The following is a 20,368-nucleotide window of genomic DNA, read 5'->3' as shown; positions in this document are numbered from 1 at the left end:
CTCAGCTAAAAGGAATAGCAGTGCTCCAAGAGCCTGTGCTTAGGACTGGAAAGCGTTTGTTTTTATGTTTGTTTTGCTAGTAGATGTCAGCTTCAGTCTTCATAGAAATTGCTTTAAGGATAAACTCCCAAAACCATTGCAATGACATAATTGACCATGGAGATAGCTTCATAGCTATTCTTGGTATCCTTATAAAGAATAATGGCATCCTTACAGTTAATAATGGGTTATAGAGTATCTACAGTGTGTTGGGAGGTGTCTGTGGTTAATTTGATGATTCTCTGTTAATGAGTAAGTTCACTTATAGAGTGACTTCCTAACTGGCTGGTCTTTGTTCAATAACTTTTAATGAAGCATCTGAAAAAGCCAAAAACAAAGGCATACCATTGGTTTTCCTCTAATGAATCGTTCTTGAAAATGTGAATTTAGTATTTTTTTTCCAGATCTCCAAATAAGTGTTTCTCAACTATTTTTTCCAGTGTTTATCAGACCTTCTGATAAACATAAAAGTCTCTTGACTGTTCCCTAAAACTTGTGATATAACTCCTGGGAGGAGGCTGCCTCCAACTATTTGGAGAGTTAGTACCTTCCGTATAGCCCTAAGAACAAAGAAGATACTGTCAAACTCACTGTTTTGTAGTCTATGTCACACACACAAAAAAAGCAGAGATGGTTTTTAATACTTGTTTTCCAAATATAAATACATAATTGATAAGCTCTTGAAAGTCACTTATTTCCCCCCTCCTCCCAGAGTCTCTGATATATACCTCCCACCTGCCACAGGATCCAGCCAATTCACCACTTGAGAATCATTGCTCTGGTTGTTGTGTTTAAAAAATTAAATCAAGCTGGACACTCTGGCTGGAACCTATAATCCTAGCTACTTGGGAGGCTGAGGCAGGGAATCACTTGAGCCCCAGAGTTATCAACAAGTCTGGGCAACATACCAAGACCCTGTCTCTTTAAAAATTTTTCAAAAATTAGCACGACCTGTAGTCCCAGCTATGTGAGAGGATTGCTTGAAATTTTTCAAAAATTATCAGTCATGACCTGTAGTCCCAGCTATGTGAGAGGATTGCTTGAGTGCAGGAGTTCGAGACTAGCCTGGGTAATATGGCGAGACCCCCCCTCGCCCCATCTCAAAATAAATAATTAAATCATTTTTTCTCTTTTTTAATAGCATGAATATGTCACAAGTTATTCAGTAATTTCCCTATTGAGGTTGTTTCCACCTTTTTTCTTTTTTAAGAGACAGGGTCTCACTGTGTTGCCCAGGTTTCAGTGCAGTGGCTATTCACAGGCACAGTCATGGCACACTACAGACCCAAACTCCTGGTCTCAAGCAATCCTCATGCTTCAGCCCCCCGAGTAGCTGGGATTATAGGAGCAAATCACCATGCCCAATTTCTTTCCATCTTTTTAATCACTGTAAAAAGAATGCTCCAATCAATCATTTTTTTTTAATGTGATGGGGTATTGCTATGTTGGCCAGGCTGGTTTTGAATTCCTGGGCTCAAGCAGTTCTCCCACCTCAGCTGCCCACGTAGCTGGGATTACAGGCATGTGCCACTATGCCTAGCTAAATTTTTTTTTTTTTTACATATACCCACAGGTGAAAGAGCATCAGCCTCTTGGATACAATAGGTTTTCTTTAGTCAGAGGTATATTAGTAGCTGTCCATCTCTGGTGGATCTTCCAACCACACAGACTCCTAAGAGAAGCTTGAATAAACTGTTCATCTTTCACCACATCAGTTAAGGGCAGCACTTTCCTTATATCCTTGTCTTTTAGAGGTGCGTTCTTCAAATTGCAGATTTAAATCCATTAGTAGGTCATGAAATCATTTCAGAGAGTCACTATCAGGGTTGTTTTAATGAAATAGGATAGAAAATATCAGGGAGCATCACATGTACTAAAAGTATGATTGTTCCACAAAATTTTGACTTCAGTTGCAGATCTATAAACACATGTGTCTACAGGGTTATCACAAAAAATATATTTCTTACTCTGAGCCACAGTTGAAAGTTTTGAGAAACATGCCTTGGGGTTTCTGAGGAAAACCTAGTGGTCTGGAAAATGTAATTGCTCATAATAAAAATATGCTCAAATAAAAATATGAAGAATTATCTGTCAGTTTTGTATTTTCTCTCTTGGGGTACCTCTGTCACTGTAAGTTGGGGAGTTGCATCCCACCCAGCCATCGAACACGCTGTTGCCCATGAGGCATTTGAGCAGCATCTGGGGACTACAGGGCCAGCCCTGTCACTTCAAGAACCCACTGGGTCCAAAGCCTCAGCAAAAAATTTAACATATACATACTCTTCTCTCCATCCCCACCCCACCCTGGCTAGATTCCCTCATTAGATCATATGAACTTTTAAAAGAAGATGAAAAACAACATGAGCATTCTAAATGCTTCAGACTATATGTTCCAAATACACTCATTAACAGACAGAGAACTAAAGCCCAAAGCAACCAGCAACAGGTTCTGAATCATAGAACAGGGGACCCAAAACAAAAACAAGTCATCAAGTTGCCAACCCTAGGATTTGTTTTATTATCTAATTAATGTGCAATGTGGGAGAATTGGAAAATATAGATTACAAAAAGATTAAAAGTACATACAGTACAAAATTTAGATCATAACATGAGCATTTTTGTAACTTGCTATTTTTGTTAATATGTTTGCATATTTTGAGTATCTTTCCCACCAATAAATATACTTCTACCTCAGTGTTTTCCGTGTTGTTTAGTCTTTCATGTTACATAATTTATTTCCCTATTGTTTAATATTTGTTTCCAGCTAATGAAAAAAAGATTTCTTAATCACAATTTTTTATGAATTTATTTGGGGATTAAGATATTTTCATTTTAATTACAATTTATTCTTAGTTGTCCACTGAGGCATGAATACCCTAAATGATTTCCTGAATGTGCTCAATAAATCTTTCTTCAATAAATCTCCTGTGCCACTGCCCTTTAAGGCAGTATTAAGTATTTAAAGTCAATGTTCCTTCGTCACATACTTCAGTTTTACAAACAAATTTATAAATGGAGTCGGGGAGGTGGTTCTTTCCTTTCCTATCAATCAGTTTATAAATTCAAGAATATGAATTTCCTTGGTAGCAGTAGTGGCAAGGCAAGCACGTGAGCAGTGTTGGAGTTCGCACCACTGTGGCACATACAAGCAGTGCTTCCGAAAAGAAGATGGGGCTGTCATCAGATAGTACATGTATTAAGGTTTCATTTTTAAAAGCAAAAAGAATTCTCCACAATTAATTAGCTAATTGGAAAATGTTTATTAAGAATCTATTCTGTTAGATGCTTAATAGACAGACACATTGCTAGGCAGTGGAGATAAGTACTGTGTGGGATAAAACAGTCTAATAGGGGAAACTGACATTGATCAGTAATCATCCTATTGAATACGTAATGATGAAGATAAGTGCCCAGAGCAGAAGGGCATGGTGCTGTGAGCACTCCGACCTGGACTGGAGTCAGCAGTGACTTCCCCAAGGAAATGAGACTTGAGCCTTAGCTCTGATAGACAAATAGGCACTAGTCAGGTGGGGAGGAATGTTCAAACTTCCCCAAAACAGAGGGAGTATAGCAAATAAAGACTGAAATAAGGCCATTATGGTTGGGACACAGAGTAAAGAAGGGAGGCCAGACCATGCAGGGCCTCACAGGCCACAGTAAAGAGACTGATTGTGGGGACTCCCTCCTGAAAGCTGAAGGAAGCACTGAAAGTTTTAATCAGGGGATAACTCGACACTTGAATGTCCCAGGGACATCTTTAATTCAACATATACAGAATCCAATTTAATTATCCCTCTTATTTCCAATTTCTATAAGTGGCACTACCATTCTTCTAGTTAGTCCATTTAAAACTGCCCTCTTTCGCCAGGCACGGTGGCTCATGCCTGTAATCCCAGCACTTTAGGAGGCCGAGGTGGGCGGATCATGAGGTCAGGAGATCGAGACCATCCTGGCTAACACGGTGAAACCCCATCTCTACTAAAAATACAAAAAATTAGCCGGGCATGGTGGCACGTGCCTGTAGTCCCAGCTACTCAGGAGGCTGAGGCAGGTGAATCACTTGAACTCAGGAGGCAGAGGTTGCAGTGAGCCAAGATCGTGCCACTGCACTCCAGCCTGGGCGACACAGCGAGACTCTGTCTCAAAAAAAAACAAAAAAACAAAAAACTGCCCTCTTTCCCTTTATCCTTCATCCAATCAATTATCAATTTATTCCTAGATTTCCCTAATTCTATTTCCATGGTAACAGATACACTCAGTCAGTATTATTCCTGCTATCATCATTTCCATTTAAACCCTCTACCTCTTGTCTGGACTATGATATTAACAGTAACCTTCGAATTGGCCTTACTTCTCCTCCTACCCGCTGTCACCTTTTCCCCCAAACAAACTGAGCATAACCGCCTGTGCATCCTTCAAGGTCCACTTTGACCACCAGTAGTGTGGTGGGTCTTGCCTTCCTTTAGGTACTCTGAGCACTTTGACTTCTTTGGTTTCTAATATTAAGTAGCTTGAGTGGTGAGACTGTTCTCCTGTCTTCTGTTTCCTATGATGAGCAGTTAGTGCCTTGCACATAATACTGTTCAATAAGCCTTGATTAGAATGGATTGAGAGCAAGGCTAAAATGGACTCTGCTCCACTTTACTTAGAAAAAGAATTCCCCAGCTGACTTCCACTAAGTCTCCTCAGGCTAGGAAATAGCAGACCAGCTTTGCAATGTGCCCTGTCATGCCCTCACTGTCCAATGCTGTGCTCTGGTACCGCAGAGAAGAGCAGGTCTGATGTTACTTTTTAACCTGTAAAGGATATGGACCTTTCTTGAACAGTTCAGAAGAATTAAAGCAGAAAATGTGGGAGTGACATTAGTGCAGCCTTAGAAGTGTGAGAGGTACCTTAGAGCTTTGTAATAGGCCAGTGTCTGTAATAGATAAGCAGACCCACAGAGAGGCACAGCTACTAATGAGAGGGGGCAAAGGAGTATTTGTGTGACCTTGACCACATGGATACGGGTGGCAGAGTTTCCTTACTGACTAATTCAGGAGTCCTCTAAAACTAGGAGTTCATTGACTTAAAAAGTAGGCATTTGATGAGGATTAGCCCCAGGTGGATTGTTCATGGCACCTACTGAAGGAGCTTTTCTTGTCTCAAAAGGCCTGAACTGTGTTGCTGCCAGCTTGCTTTAAGCCTTGAGTCTTCTTGCAGGGTAGAGGAGAAATTTGGATTCTGAAGTCTCCAACCATTTCGAAGTAGCAGAGGTGTAGGACCCCTGGACTAAATTGGTTTTAGGACAGGAAGGGAGACAGAGATATCATTTCATGCACGTAGAGTGCTTTCCAGTCTACGAAGCACCATTATGCCCATTTTCTTACATTATCCTTGTAACATCCCTGTGAAGTGGGCTGGGGAAATAGCCCTCATTCCATAAATGGGAAAACCAAAGTTGCAAGGCCTGTCAGAAATCGAACCAAAGTCATCCAGGCAAGGTGGTAGACCTGTGATCCCAGCTACTCAGGAGGCTGAACCAAGGGACTCACTAAAGCCCAGGAGTTCAAGAACAGCCTGGGCAACATAGTAAGACCTCATCTCTAATAAATAAATTAAATAAATAAATAAATAAATAAATAAAATTTAGGAAAGAAGTAGAACCAACATCTTCTGATCCTTAACATGTGCTGTCTCCACCCCCACCATGTTCTAGAAGAGGGAGAAACTGTTTAATAGCCCTTGCCACTTAGGTTGAAACTGATTAGCCTGACATCCTCAGCCATTGGCTGAACCTGTGCCCCTCTGCTTTTTGTCCACAGAGCCATGGGGGTGTTGATGTCCAAGCGGCAGACAGTGGAGCAGGTGCAGAAGGTGAGTCTGGCTGTGTCTGCTTTCAAGGATGGGCTGCGGGACAGGCCTTCCATCCGACGCACAGGTGAGCTGCCAGGGTCCCGCCGTGGTACCGTAGAGGGCTCCGTCCAGGAGGTAGAGGAGGAGAAGGAAGCAGAAGCAGGAACCTCGGTGGTCCAGGAAGAGAGTAGTGCCGGCCGCGCAGCCTGGGAGCGGCTCCGAGATGGGCGCGGCGTGGAGCCTGAGGAGTTTGACAGGACCAGCCGATTCACACCCCCTGCGTTCATCCGCCCCACCCGGAAGCTGGATGATGACAAACCTCCAGAAATCTGCCTGGAGCCCAGAGAGCCTGTGAGTATCCAGTTAGGACAGGATCCTCAAGTCTTAGTGCATCAGGGAGCAGGACAGGGAAGATGGATGTGGGTAAGGTAATCCTCAAAACCGGAAAAATGGAGCTGAGTCCAAAAAAATCTTTGAATTTCTTCTGTAAGAATAAAATGTTTGTTATATCCTGGATTCATCTTAGTTAAAGGCTTGGGGCAATGGATGATAAAGAATGATGCTGTGGCAGGTCTTCTGTCGACCCTCCCCCTCTTCCCCGCTGCCATGGGTTTTCAACCATGGATAGTACTACACCCTGTGGGAGGCATTTGGAAATTTGGGAGGGAGGAGTTTGGGGAGGTCACAACACCAGGTGGCTACTGGTGTTTGGTACCAAGAAAAGCAGGGATGATAAATGTCCTGCAATGCCTGGAACAATCTCTCACAACAGATTGTTCTTTCTAAAAGTGCTAGTAGCTCCCTGTTCATAAACATGGTCACAAAGGCATGAGCAGCTGGAAGGACCTCCTGGTTCTTGTCGTCCAGAAAGAAAACCTCAACAATGGCTTCAGTTGGGGCTGTTCCTCTAGGCTAATCTGGGAAGACTCAGCCCCATGCAAGTAGCTCTGTGCTTAGTGGCCTTGGAATCTTGCTGCCTACATTTACACATCCCTGTTTCCTCCTGCCATCTTTCTGCAGGTTGTCAACGATGAGATGTGTGATGTTTGTGAGGTCTGGACAGCTGAGAGCCTCTTCCCGTGCAGGGTCTGCACCAGGGTTTTCCATGATGGCTGCCTGCGCCGCATGGGCTACATCCAAGGAGACAGTGCAGCGGAGGTGACGGAGATGGCCCACACAGAAACAGGCTGGAGCTGCCACTACTGTGTAAGTCTGGACTGCAGGGACAGCAGAGGACTTGGCACTTTTCCTGGAGGCCCGGTCTTAGAACACTTGATTTTAGGCAGTGACCTAAAGAATTTTCCAATGGGCTGGGCGCGGTGGCTCACGCCTGTAATCCCAGCACTTTGGGAGGCCAATGCCGGAAGATCATGAGGTCAAGAGATTGAGACCATCCTGGCCAACATGGTGAAACCCCATCTCTACTAAAAATACAAAAATTAGCTGGGCGTGGTGGCATGTGCCTGTAGTCCCAGCTACTTGGGAGGCTGAGGTAGGAGAATCACTTAAACCCAGGAGGCGGAGGTTGCAGTGAGCCGAAATCGCGCCACTGCACTCCAGCCTGGCGACAGAGCGAGACTCCGTCTCGAAAAAAAAAAAAAAAGATTTTTCCAATGGTACATACAAGAGACCTAGAGCTAGGATGGGGTTTCTCAACCTCAGTACATTTTAGGCTGGTTAGTTACTTGTTTGAGGGGCCAAGTGCATTGTAGGATGTTTAGCAGCACCCCTGGCCTCAATCCCCTAGATGCCGGTAGCATACATCTCAATGTGAAGGTAGCAAAATCACCCCCGGTAGAGAACCTCTGAGCTAGGAGATTGACTGGGGCCTAATTACTCAAAAGTAATTCTGCTTGGAGTAGTTCTTTCTCTAATAGTCTATAGTTGTCATTCATTGTATCTATATGAAAACTAACCTGAGATCCTAACCAGCTTGCTTCCAATAGGGGTAGATTCTATCACAGGAAAACTTCCTAGGCCTGAGATCCTTACTCAGCCTGCCACCTGACTCATAAGCATTTGCTCTTCCTCTTTGAAGTGGTTATTATGTGAATTAAATGACAAAGCTCTATTGATTCAGAACTTCGCAAATTATATATAAATGCCTTCTAACTTTTAATGAAGGACAGAGTCTAAGGTTTCCATTGAAAGCCAGATTTATATCCATTTCTCACTATACCTGAATAGAGTTCAAGTCTTGCCTTATTGATCTGTTGTCCTGCAGATATCGTCATTGTTTATTGATTTCAGAGTGAGGAGCACCTGCTGATCCCCCTCTTCTTCCTGCTGCTTAGACGAAAGCAGAGATGTGCCACTTTCTAACAAGTAACTCTTCCTCTATGGCTTGTTATGGAACAGCTATTTTCAGCCACTTAAACACCTGTCCCCATGGAGTACACTGCAGCAGACCCTGCTGTACCGGCGACCTTCTCTAGTACCTGTCACCCCTTCTGAATGCCAGCCTTTCATCTCGGCCACTCTGCTTTGCGGTGTGCTGCTGCTATAGGACTGGGGTGAAGGGGTCACCTCCCTAACCCCCAGGAACACACTGCTCCCTCCCCAGCTTCCTGACACAGTCCTACCATCATTGCCACCATGCTCCACTGGGCTTTTTACAGAGCCTCCTTCCAAGTACCTCTCCTTTCTTTCCTTCCCTTCACAGCCAACAAATCTTCTTCTTCTTTTTTTTCTTTTTATGAGACAGGGTCTCACTGTGTCACCTGGCTGAAGTGCAGTGGTGCGATCGTAGCACTGCAGCCTCGAACTCCTAGACCTAAGCAATCCTCCTGCCTCAGCTTCCTCAGTAGCTGGGACTACAGGCACAAGCCATTGCACCTGGCCCCACAGCCAAACTTCTTAAAAGAATTTCATCATCTCCTATGGTTCTTCAACCACCTATCATATAATCTGACATCTGCATCCATCATTCTGCAGAATTGTCGCTTCCTAAGGTCACCAGTCACCTCCTAATTGTCAAGTCCACTGACCTTTTCTGAGGCATCTTCTTACTTGATCTCTCTGAAGTATTTATTACTTCTTTATTCCTCTCTCTTTTCTTTAGGATTTAAGTATTTTTATGAGAATTTTATTGCATAAGATACGGAAATAAGAGAAAATAGAAAGTCAATAAAATCCCACCTCAGTGGTGTAACCACCGTTAACATTACCTCCCACATTCTGCAGCTGTCTTTGCTTGGTATCCAGTACCTTCTTCTCTACTGATGCTCTTCTAGCCTTAGTCTCTGACCATTCTTTCTCAATGCCCTTTGTTAGTTTCTTGTCTCAGTCCTGTTTCTCAGGGTTCTGTTGTTTAATACTCTTCTTTTCTCACTGCGCCCTCTTTGGTGACTTCATCTACAGCCACCATCTAAACACTAATGACTCCTATTTTTGTGTGTCCAGACCTAAATTTCCTGTCTCTTGCACTTATCCACCTTGATATCTCACAAGTACTTCACACTCATCATGCCCCAAAATGAACTCATCTTTGCCCCCAAACCTGCTCTTCCTCCACTCCTTATCTCTGTGAATAGTAATACCATGCCCCAGTTACCAATTCCAGTTCAGTCTCTCCCTCATGCCTCACATCCAGTGAGTCATCAGGTCCTGATGATGCTGCCTCTAATATCTCTCTTCCCTTCTTCATTCTCATGTCTCAGTTTAGCTGCTCATCATTTCTTGCCTGGACTGTTGCAGCAGCCCCCAACTGCTCTCCACACCTCCAGACTCTGCCCCTCTAATCCATCTTCCACACAGCAGCCAGAGATCTGACCACGGCACTCCCCACTTGTAAAACCCTTTGGTGGCTCCCTTTTGCCCTCATAATAAAGGCCTAATTTGAGGGGCTCGATAAAGGGTATTGGAGGTACTTCATAGTAGGCCCCCTCCTTCCCTCACACACACACTCACATGTACTCCAAACCTCAGCCACACTGAACATCTCACAGTGTTACACACCATTGTGGCGCCCAGTGTTTACTAGGTGCTCAGTAGGTGTTTATTGAAAGTATGGTTTGAAAGAAAAATACAACTATTATATATTAGTTTTTAAAAAGTGTTATGGAAGAAAAAGAATGGTTTGAGTTCTTTATGAAATCCACATATGAATACTCATGAAATATCTGCTCTTGTACTTTGTGGGTATCTCAGAGGAAGAAAATGACCTTGTACTAGAAAGGATCTTTGATAGTTTAAAGACTGTATGGTAACGTCAACACAATAAGATATTGGTGCTCCTTTGGAATTAAAACTTCTGTGGCACCACAAAAAAACTCATTTGGCTTTAGGAGCCTTGTAATAATGGCATCTTTTAAAACCATTCTGGAGTTATTTAAAGTGATACAACCCACTTGGAGCAGAGCTAGGATTAAACTTTTTTTTTTAACTAAAATACATTTTTAGCACAGCCTAACACAGAAGCCAAGTAGATAAAAGGGATGGAGATGGAGCCGCTCTGCTTGATGGAGATAGGGATTCACAACCTGCCTACTCACTAGCCCCCTTATTCCCTGCAGCAGCTTCCTAAGGCACTTCCAAGAAATCCCTAGGTTAGCTCAGAGGAGAAAACCACTGTTTTAGTAAAGGGACTCAATGCTGGAGTCAGGATATCTGGGTTCTGGGGAAGATTCTGCCCCAGAGTAAAGACAACTCTGGCCAAGTCCTTTCTCCTCTCTGGGGCCTCAATCTCATTGATTGTGAATAGGAGGCTGGGATTAGATGATCTTGGAACTGCTTTCCAGTTGAAATTCTATTTCTAGCCCCCTTGACCCTGGCCTTTCTTACTGGCCTGTATGGCCACCGACTCAGCTCTTCCTTATTTTCAGGACAACATCAACTTGCTGCTTACTGAGGAGGAAATGTATAGCCTCACGGAGACCTTTCAGCGGTGTAAAGTCATCCCTGGTAAGGTTGGGTGGTGCTGCTTGGATGGAGAGGGGCCGGGCAGATTTCTCCTTCAGGCTTTCTAGAATGAACCATGAAAGGAGTGTTCCATATTTAGTGGGTAGAGGGTAAATGAGTCCTTGTTCCTGAGTTGTTGGCCAGCAGAGTCACCTATCCCCTGTCACAGCCTGGGTGACCCTGGCCACGGGAGGCAGAGACTTAGCAAGAGCTGTGGGTGTGGGGGCCCCGAGGGTGCCCTGGAGGTGATGGAGGTGCCCTGAGGCTGAGGAAGGATGGGCATGGCTAGCACGGGGTGCCTCCCACAGATTGCTCCCTGACACTGGAGGACTTTCTGCGCTACCGCCACCAAGCAGCCAAGCGGGGGGACCGTGACAGGGCCCTGAGTGAGGAGCAAGAAGAGCAGGCGGCCCGCCAGTTTGCTGCCCTGGACCCTGAACATCGAGGCCACATAGAGTGGCCTGACTTCTTGTCCCATGAGTCCCTCCTGCTTCTGCAGCAGTTGCGTCCCCAGGTGAGGGCCAGTTGGGGCAAATGTTCCTGGGACACTGGGTGACAAGGGCCTGGGAGGCACGCTGGGCAGATTGGGGGAGCACTGGGTCCTGCCCAAGCAGGGACCAGTATCAGGAATGGGCTCAGGTTCCATCCAGTGACAGATGATCTGGTGCCCAGGCTGAGGAAACTGCGTGAGGAAGACTGATCTGCCCTGGGCCGCACTGGAAGTGCTGATGCCTCCAGAAGGGCTCTGGGCAGCTTCTAAGGGAGGTTGCAAAGGTGGTAATGGAGATAGAATTCTCTATGGCTTGGCAGTTTGCAAGATATCTTCACCTCTAAGATCTTGTCTCTTCTTCCCCAGAACTCTCTGTTGAGGCTTCTGACAGTGAAGGAGCGGGAGCGAGCCCGAGCCGCCTTCCTGGCACGGGGCAGTGGGATCACCGTCAGTGAGGCAGAGTGCCGCCAGGCCCAGCACTCTTGGTTTTGCAAACAGTTCCCAGAGGCTCCTTCCTGCAGTGTCAGGTCTGCTCCTTACCAGTCCTGGTCCCCACTCAGCCTCTCCTCCTCCCTTTTCCATGCCAGTGGCCCTTCCATACCTCCCTGCTCCCCCTGCCAACAGCCGAGAGAGGAGCCTCCTGTGCATTAGGTAGAGGATGGTGATGCCTACGGGCCAGGGCATAGGACAGCCTCTACCTTCAACTCGGTGTTGCCACATGTCAGAAGAGCCTGGATGAGCATGTCCAGAGCCTTGGGCCTACCAGAGTTTGGGAGGGGGCAGGCATTTCACTATCCCACTCCTAACCACGTGTCCTCATGCCCAGCAGCATCAGCCATGTGGGTCCCATCGCGGATAGCAGCCCAGCCAGCAGCAGCAGCAAGAGTCAGGACAAGACCCTGCTGCCCACAGAGCAGGAGTCCAGGTGAGTAGGACCTCCTCACCTGGCCATTTGTACCCTCTGAACCCCCACAAAACACACAAGTAAGAGAGGGCATTACCCACTCCCACTCCAAAACAGCAAGCGCCCACCCAAGAAACCAGGCTCCAAGAGTGCACATTTGACCCAAGTCTATAGGACCAGCCAGCTGGTCTGTTGGCCTGGTAGCACAGCCAGCCATAGCCAGGTCAGGCATGAGCCAAGCTTCCCTGAGTTTTGTGTAGCTCAAGCCATGCTGCCCCTGGGATCAGGGCTCACGCGTCTTCAAACCAGCCTCACGACTCTGTTCTTTGCTTCCACTCCAGATTTGTGGACTGGCCTACCTTCCTGCAAGAGAATGTCCTCTACATCCTGGCTGCTCGCCCCAACAGCGCAGCCATTCACCTGAAGCCCCCAGGATAGCATGGAGCAGAGAAGCTCGGTTTGAGGACAGTGACATCCTCTCCCTCCTTTCCTTTCTCCCTTCCCCCACCAACCTCTGGCACAGAGACTCATGGGGTTGGGACACTGCCAGCATCTTAATTTGTCACTAAGCTTTATGGCACTGAAATCACCATTCCCCTCACAATAGAGGCAGTGAATGCATTGCCACAAGGAGAAGCCCTGGGAGCTGTGGCAGCATCCTCTCCTGGACCGCCCCTGCCCCACGTCATAGACGGGACCTGCCACCACACTTATACACATGTGCACATGCTACCCAGCTGTCCATGCCTTCAGAAGCCTGGTTCTTTTTGGTTGAGAAAGGACTAAAGTCCCTTTGTGAAGCCCCTGGTATAGAGGAGGGGGTCTCTACTCACCCCTTCTATAGGCAGGCCAGTTCTAATTTCCAATAGATAAGTCTCTGGCCAAGTGATTCTTAGGAAGGGGGCATGTCAGACTCGCATGCCTGCCTAGAGCTCCTGGAGATCCTAATGGGCCCCGCTTTCTCCACCAAAAATCCCTTCTGCAGTCAGCTGCTGTTACTAGTAGGTGTGCATTATGTACCTCGGCTGTACTGAGTTGGGAAAAGAGTTAAACATCACCACTGAAGTTCAGCCCTTTATTTATTTAAATTCCAATTCCTGGTGACAGAAAAGGCAACTAGCCTGGAGAATCCTGACTGGAAGAGGGGGAGGCAGCCCTTCCCAGGGACTCGGGATTCTAGGAACCTCTCAGTCAGGTCACCTGAGTCCAAAAGTCTTTAGCAGGGTAGTCAAAAATCAAGGTGAGCCTTCTTGGCCCCTATTTTTCAGATGGTAGCTCATGGCCTAGGGCCAAGGGGGCCTGAATGGAGCAGACACACTGGCAGGAGCCACAGCCCTCTGTGTTAGATGCTTCACCCAAGTCACCGACCACAGAGACTGACGAGAGCACACTCTGGAGGAAGAGGAGAGAACGGGGCTCTGCTTCCTCATCATTCCAGCTCAACTCAACTGTAGACACCTTCCACAGCCCAAGAAAGATCTGCAGAGCCCTGAGCAGGGACTCTTTCAGCCATCCTGACAAACAGGATAAGAGGCTGGGGCTTAAGAAGAGGCTCTGCAGAGAAGGTCCTGGGAAAGCCTTACAGAAGGAGAAGTTTTCTGCTTCTCCCTATCACTGAGACTCGGCTTGAGTGGCTGCTTCTCCTCACTGCTCATCACATGTCCTTCCCCAGCAGGCTAGGGCTTGGGCCTGGCATGGAAGGCCTTTTGGGGCAATCACAGGCTGCCACAAGAGCACCAAGCCTGGCCTCCAAGCCCCAGCCCTCCTTCCTAAGTACTCATCAAATTCAAATTCTTCAGTCTGTGTGTTATGGCTCATCTTGGCCGGCCGTGGAGTCCACGTTCTAGGCTTCTGTTTCCAACTTAATGACTTAGGCATAGCGAGATCTGACTACCAAGAGTTATTCAAAAGGGAGTGGAGTGCAGTCATGCAGAAGCAAACACGTCTTCATTGCTCGAGGCCCTTGTGCTAAATCGGGTGCGTACAGAAGAACACACACCGCTCAGTGCAATGTTTCGAGGAAAGCAAGGAGCTGCAGCCGGGGGCTTCTTGAGAGCCCTGTGTAGTCTCCTCCTGTAGGAACCACCTTAGCTGGAAGCAGGGTGGTGAGCTGCTGGGGTTGGATTATTTGGGACTGAAATGAAGCAGACAGGAGACAAATCTGGGCTCAGGTGTATGGCCCACAGCTTTTAGAAATGCTCTTCAGCCGTCCCCCAGGATTGATCCATAGGAGGGGCCATTATTCAGTCTAGTCAAAAAAAGAAAGCGCAGGACTCCTGGGCCTAAGAACTGCATCTGAAGCGGCCAGGCCTGGGGTTTTGCACTGAGATTAAAGCACATTAAGCACAGGGGCTCTTACCTACTCTCCTGGCAAATCATCTCCTGTGCCACTGGCCTTGGGCTGCTCGATCTCACAGACAGGGCATTTTGAGTAGAGACAAGCTCTGGGCTTTGAGAGCTGAATAGCATTTTTCTCCTGCCTCATCAGTCACAGGGACTGGAAGTCCATCTTGTTCCCTGATCCTTCACAGATCAAGGTGATGCCTACCTCTTTGGAGCTGCTGCCTCTAGCTCTCCACGGGTGAGTGAGGTGAGTTGGTGGGCCAGGTCAGGCCTGCCGTATTCCAGGGCCTGGCAAAGCAGCCCCAGAGTTCTTCTACAACAGGAGCAGGCCCATTTGGATCACCCTTCTCCCTATTCCAGAACAGCAAACTTCCTGGGTGAGGGCCTGCTACAGAGATCCCAGGGGACACTTCCCTCAGCAAAGAGTAGAGTTCCCAGCCCATAAGAGTCCTAGGAAGCAGAAAAGCACGAAGGAGCAGCCAGCCTCTCCTCCACAGGCAGTCATCTAGCTTTTTACCAAAGGGGAAGTGCCGTTGCTCCCCAAGTCCAGAGTTGCAGACACCCTGCCCCAACCCCTGTCCAGAATCTCCCTTTGCAGTGTTCTAATCCCCAGAGCCCCTCTGCGGTATGTATAGAGATGTTAAAAACATTCAGAAACCCAGTGAAGCCCATTTTGTTTTCAAGCCCTCCCATCACTGTGACTCTGAAATTCTGCCAAGTACAAATATTAGCATTTGGCTCTAATAAGGGTATGAGAAAATGTTTCAGTCTTTCTTTGTGGCTACCCAAAATTGAGATCAGTGTTTCTAACCAAGGAAGGCCTGGGTTACAGACAGGCTCCTCTGAAGCCCACTTGCCCTAAGCATTTTTCACCTAGCATTCCTCTTCCTCATGTTCAGATGTGAATGAAGGGGCAGCTGGAGGATGTGGTGGAGCTGCAGGGACCGAGGGTCAGCTGAGCAGTGGCCCTGGCCACAAAACCACTCCAAGTCTGCTCCTTGGCTTCCTCTCCTGAGCCCAGCCTTCCCCAACAGAACACTTGAGCAAGGGCCCCTAGGGTATCCCAGGGATGGAGCAGTCCCCTCACTCTAGGTACTGATCTAACCTTCAAGTGGTCCTCTTCATTTGAGGACACCTACAGTAGAAACCATGAGGACATTGCCTCTTTCTGCCCTCAGCCCAAGTACCTGGGGCTAGCAGGGCAGATACCAGCCTTTCTGGTCCTGCTGCTCCCTATGGGATGTCACCCTGACCTTGCTTAAGTGGCCAAGTCTTAGGGTCCCCTTATTCCTGTCACCATTATGGAAAACACAGCATTAAACTGCCTGGGAAGAGGACACCTCCTTGGGGAGTGAGCCCCAAGGTTATACCCAGGACTCATAGCCCAAAGCACAACCTCGGCCATTGCAGGTTTCACAGCTTCAGTCAGAGTGGTGCCAGGAAGCCCAAAAGCCAAGAGGGAAGGTCAGCAGAAGCTGCCTGGCAAGGCCCCAGGCCAGCCAGGCCCACCCCAGAGCCAAGAGAAACTTCAAGCAGGACTGAGAACTGGCAGCTGGCTCTAGTGATCCTGAAAGCATGTTCCCTTCAGACCAGCAGAGTGAAGACAGATAGATGTGTGGCCCTAAAAGGCAGAACAGTTTTGATGCCAGAACTTCAGGACTGTCACCACAGTCCCTTTTTACCCCTCCTCTATTTACAGTGAAATAAAATTCCTATTTTCTTTTTTTCTTTTTTATTTTATTTTCCTTATTTCAAGCTCTTATCTGAAAAAATGCTACTTTCTCCTACCACTTAGTTTGAATTTGCCCAGGATATCTCTCTGGGCCCCTGGCTGCAACCCAGACAATGGCGAGATCTCCTGGAGTGGGGGATATTCACGCATCGTGCCTGTTCCTGACGGCTCAGCCCTGGTGTAGGGTGGGACTGGGCATTTTCTCTGCTGTTACTTTTCTGCTGCCACTATTTTTGGCAACCTTGGAAAGAAAATAAACAGGTTACAGAATTTCGGCTAGCACTAAGGGAAAGCTTTTTCCCTCTGGGCCACATGCCCCAGTGACCCAGAGCATGGAAAGGGGGTCAGCTCTGGTCTGGGCCAGTGACTAAGAAGCCCAATCACATTCCAGTTTCTATAGCACTGGGTAGGCACAACCCACAGTTAAGAACATCAAGTTATAAGTAGCCAGGCCTTTCCATAGCCATGGTGACACAAAGGCCCTCAAGATTAGCCTCCTGCCATCATGGGTTGGCCTGTGATCTGTCCCCCAGCCAAACCCAAGCTTGTGAGAGGGACTCTGAGAACACTTGAGTAACACTGGGGAATCCAATGCGCTCTGGTCCCTCATGCCCTTCCCATGTGCTTTTCTGCGGAAGGTAACTTGACAGCAAGCTGAGGGGAACGTCCCCAAGCCCTGTCTCCCTGTCTCTACAGCTGCATGCTCCTCTGCGTGGCCCAGCCTTCACAGCGCTCCAGAAGAAGCTGATGCCCTGAGGCTGGGCACAGTGGAAATCATAATAAAGCGATTGCGATGCTCTATCGGCTTCCTGTTTCTTGTTGTTTGGGGAACCTGCCATTTCTGTGTGGTTTCCCATTGTTGATCAGTTCCTGGGTCTGAGTATAAGACCGGGGCAGCTGCAGCTGCCAGGAAGGACACAACATGCTGTGACTCTTTCTAGAGTTCTCCTGGCCCTGACCTTCCCAAAAATCAAGAGATGGGTAGAGGTAGGGGCACCACACATACAGATACAGAGATACTGATATTTCTGTGTCCAGCACAGATACAGAGCAGAAACAGGAGCACTGAAGTGGAGAGCCAAAGCTTTCAAAGAAATTGAGGATGAGGTCCTAAGGTCTCCAAGGCTGTCTGCTATGTGTTGTCCCTCTCCTGTGCCATGCCCCAGGGCCAGTTTTAGACACTTCCCAGTTCCTCCTGAGCTGAAAGTAAGGAAACTCATTGGCTGTTTTCTCCTGGTCTGAGTGTTTCCTCCCCATTTTGACAAATTGCTTTAATGTAATATGATAGGGTTGGGAAAGCTAAGATTGGAGATGCCATTTGGAGGACTATGGGATCCCCATTCCTCCCTTTTATCTGGTGAGAACAGAGTCAGTACCTGTAGGTGAGACAGCATCTCTAGGCTGTGGATCAGAGGCCGATACTCTACCTCCAAAACCAGAGAGGGTCCCAAGTACAAGTCGTCTTTAACATTTTTTGAGCACTTACTATGCACTTGGCAGTGCTTTGCATAGAGTCACTAATCTTCACAATAATCCTGAGATTTTTATTACAGGTGAGAAAAATGAGGAACAGAGAGCCCATGTTTCTCAAGGTTACACAACCACACAGGAAGTAGGGGAACCAGGCAGTTTGCCTTCAGAGGACATGTTCTTAGCCACTTTGTTGTGCTTCCTGTCAAAGCACACCTCAAAGGAACCACTGCTGTGTGAGCCAGCACCTCCCCTCCCCACCCTGGGAATAGACACAGACAGGTAACCAGGCCTGTATCCATGGCAGGGATTTCTTACCACTGCACAATTCACCCCATCCGCTCACCAGGCTCCCACACCTCTCCTCCCTGAAGTCTTCCCATGGGGTCCACCAGACTGAGAGCAGATTAATGACATCCCACCAGCCCTTTGTCCTTGTCTCCAGGCTCAGTGAAGCTAAGCATTGGGACAGAAAAAGGGCATAAAAAGGCTGGGTGTCTGTGGGCCTGAATGAATAAGGTTTCCCTGCCCTCAGTTCAGCAGTCCTGGCTGGAACTTTAGATCCTCTGAGGACTGTTCCTCCCACCAACTTCCACTTGTTCCCAGGACTGGCTGGGGTCTTGGTTCTACACAAACCTCCATCCACCTTGTCCTGCTCTGGTTCAAATTCATTTCCTCTTTATCCCTGGGGAGAGTCATTCCTTAAGAGGATCAATGGCTGCTAAATTTGCTAAACATGGAGTAGTGCTCTCTCCCACCCCACCCTTTCTAAGGGTTGCTTGGAGGTTGACTTTGTTGAACCTCAGTTTCCTCGACTGTAAAATCTGTAGGACAGTCCCTGTCCTGTAAGCCTCCTGGGCTGGTTAATTGAGGAAAGAGTTTTGTATAAGAGGAGAGAGCTTTACAGATTGTAAGGCACTGAGTAAGTAGCAAGGATTTCTGCTCCATCTGAAGGCTGTGAGTGTATCATCTCCACACTCACATAGTCCCAGGCATAGCTGGGTCGGGGTGGGGTGGGTACTGTGATTGCCTCTGTCCAAAGTGCTGAAGTCACAGCCAAGCCAGCTGAGGACCTTCAGTCCCTCCTTGTCCCACCTTTGAGTAACCATCAAGTACAGAGATTTCCAAGCCCAAAGATTGTCCTAAAATTGAGAATGTATTGCCAACAAATTTATTTTATTTCAAGTATCTTTGTTTAAAATGAATACAGCTCTCCATTCAAAATTATAACACGTACACATGAACAAGAGGTGATTTAGCAGCTCAGGGAGAAAAGAGCTTATGGCCTTAACTCGGTATGGGTGAACAGTATGAGGTGGCTACCAAAAAATAAATTGATGGGCCAGGTGCGATGGCTCACGCCTGTAATCCCAGCACTTAGGGAGGCCGAAGCAGGTGGATCTCCTGAGGTCAGGAGTTCAAGACCAGCCTGGCCAACATGGCGAAACCCTGTCTCTACTAAAAATGCAAAAATTAGCCAGGTGTGGTGGTGCACACCTGTAGTTCCAGCTACTCAGGAGGCTGAGGCAGAAGAATTGCTTGAACCCAGGAGGCAAAGGTTGCAGTGAGCCGAGATCACACCATTGCACTCCAGCCTGGGCAACAGGGCGAGACTCCATCTCAAAAGAAAAACAAAACAACAACCACAGAAAAAACTGATGTAATCTGAGCCAATGTGGAAAGAAGCTCAGAGTCAGAGGAGGGAGGCAGGCCGGCTCATTCGTACCCTGCACCAGCTCTCCTGGAAAAAGCTAATCATAACTGGGCACCACAAACTGAAACCCATTCAGGGGAACATGATCTTAGTGAGTAGAATTGAGAAAGGCAGGGGATGAATCCATGAAGGCATGGGTCCTGGAGAGAAGCAGATTTGAAGGATGCAGATGGTGATGTTTGGCAGATGGGCCAATGAGGTCAATGTGGTCCCAAGGACAGGGCTAAGATGAAATGTGAACACTGTGGAGAGGCAGATTTCTGCTCAATAGGACCAAACATAACTGGTTACCAGGAAGGCAGTGGAGCTGTATTAAGCATGTGACAGAAATGCTGATTTGGGGGTGGGGTGACTTCAGTCCTCTTGAGACCTGAGATGCCAGTAAACAGTTAAGCACATTCTGTGCATACCCAGTGCTGAGCCCAGGTGAGCCAGAAGGAGAAGATTCATGACTGTAAGAACCCACATAACCCCAAAGTTTTGGCGTCAAAAACGAGAACTTTAATTTTTTTAGCTCACAGGTGGGCTCTTGGACGCTTGCCTCTAGAACCTGATGTTGCACGCCCTCTGCTGGTCATCCCTAACATTGCTCTCTCATCCCAAGGCAAGAAATCACCCCTCTGAACCCTTTTGGGGCTGGTCAGCATAGGTTCAGAACACGCAGGGAGACGCCAGCGAATATCAGGGAGTCAGATCCCTGGTAATGTTCAGTTAGTTCAGTATAGGATCAGAACTGAATCTGAAGATGAATTCAAGTATTTTGTATCAAAATTAGGGCTCAGCCATGTCTAGGAGGAGGGTTTGGGCAGAGGCTGGATTCGGGGAACTGTCTCTACCAGGACAATAATCAGGTTGTGTCTCAGGCTGAGGTCAAAGTTGGGACTCAGTGTGGGACCAAAGTCTGGGCCTGGGTGTCAGCATGAAGCATGTACCAGGTGAGAT

At 47.4% G+C, this 20,368-nt stretch overlaps 1 protein-coding gene across 5 annotated transcripts in view; it reads left to right on the top strand.

Annotated features, from left to right (window-relative positions):
* The window catches only part of PHF24 (PHD finger protein 24), a 93,749-nt gene extending 76,708 nt beyond the window's left edge, over positions 1–17,041 (top strand). For 3 of the 5 annotated variants that reach the window (XM_008955198.5, XM_008955197.4, XM_034967363.4), the window contains exons 2-8: positions 5,844–6,225; positions 6,895–7,080; positions 10,698–10,776; positions 11,082–11,287; positions 11,630–11,790; positions 12,090–12,188; positions 12,509–17,041. In XM_008955198.5, coding sequence (XP_008953446.1) covers positions 5,844–6,225; positions 6,895–7,080; positions 10,698–10,776; positions 11,082–11,287; positions 11,630–11,790; positions 12,090–12,188; positions 12,509–12,605 — 1,210 coding nt within the window. In that variant the 3' untranslated portion in view covers positions 12,606–17,041. Of the gene's footprint in view, positions 1–5,843; positions 6,226–6,894; positions 7,081–10,697; positions 10,777–11,081; positions 11,288–11,629; positions 11,791–12,089; positions 12,189–12,508 lie in introns of those variants that run through there. The other 2 variants (XM_034967364.3, XM_055117279.1) reach the window with 2 other exon arrangements.
* The last annotated feature ends 3,327 nt before the right edge of the window (positions 17,042–20,368 follow it).

The sequence above is a fragment of the Pan paniscus genome, chromosome 11 (assembly GCF_029289425.2).
Source record: "Pan paniscus chromosome 11, NHGRI_mPanPan1-v2.0_pri, whole genome shotgun sequence".
In the NCBI taxonomy this organism is placed as follows: domain Eukaryota; kingdom Metazoa; phylum Chordata; class Mammalia; order Primates; family Hominidae; genus Pan; species Pan paniscus.
This window is presented reverse-complemented; position numbering and strand designations above follow the sequence as displayed.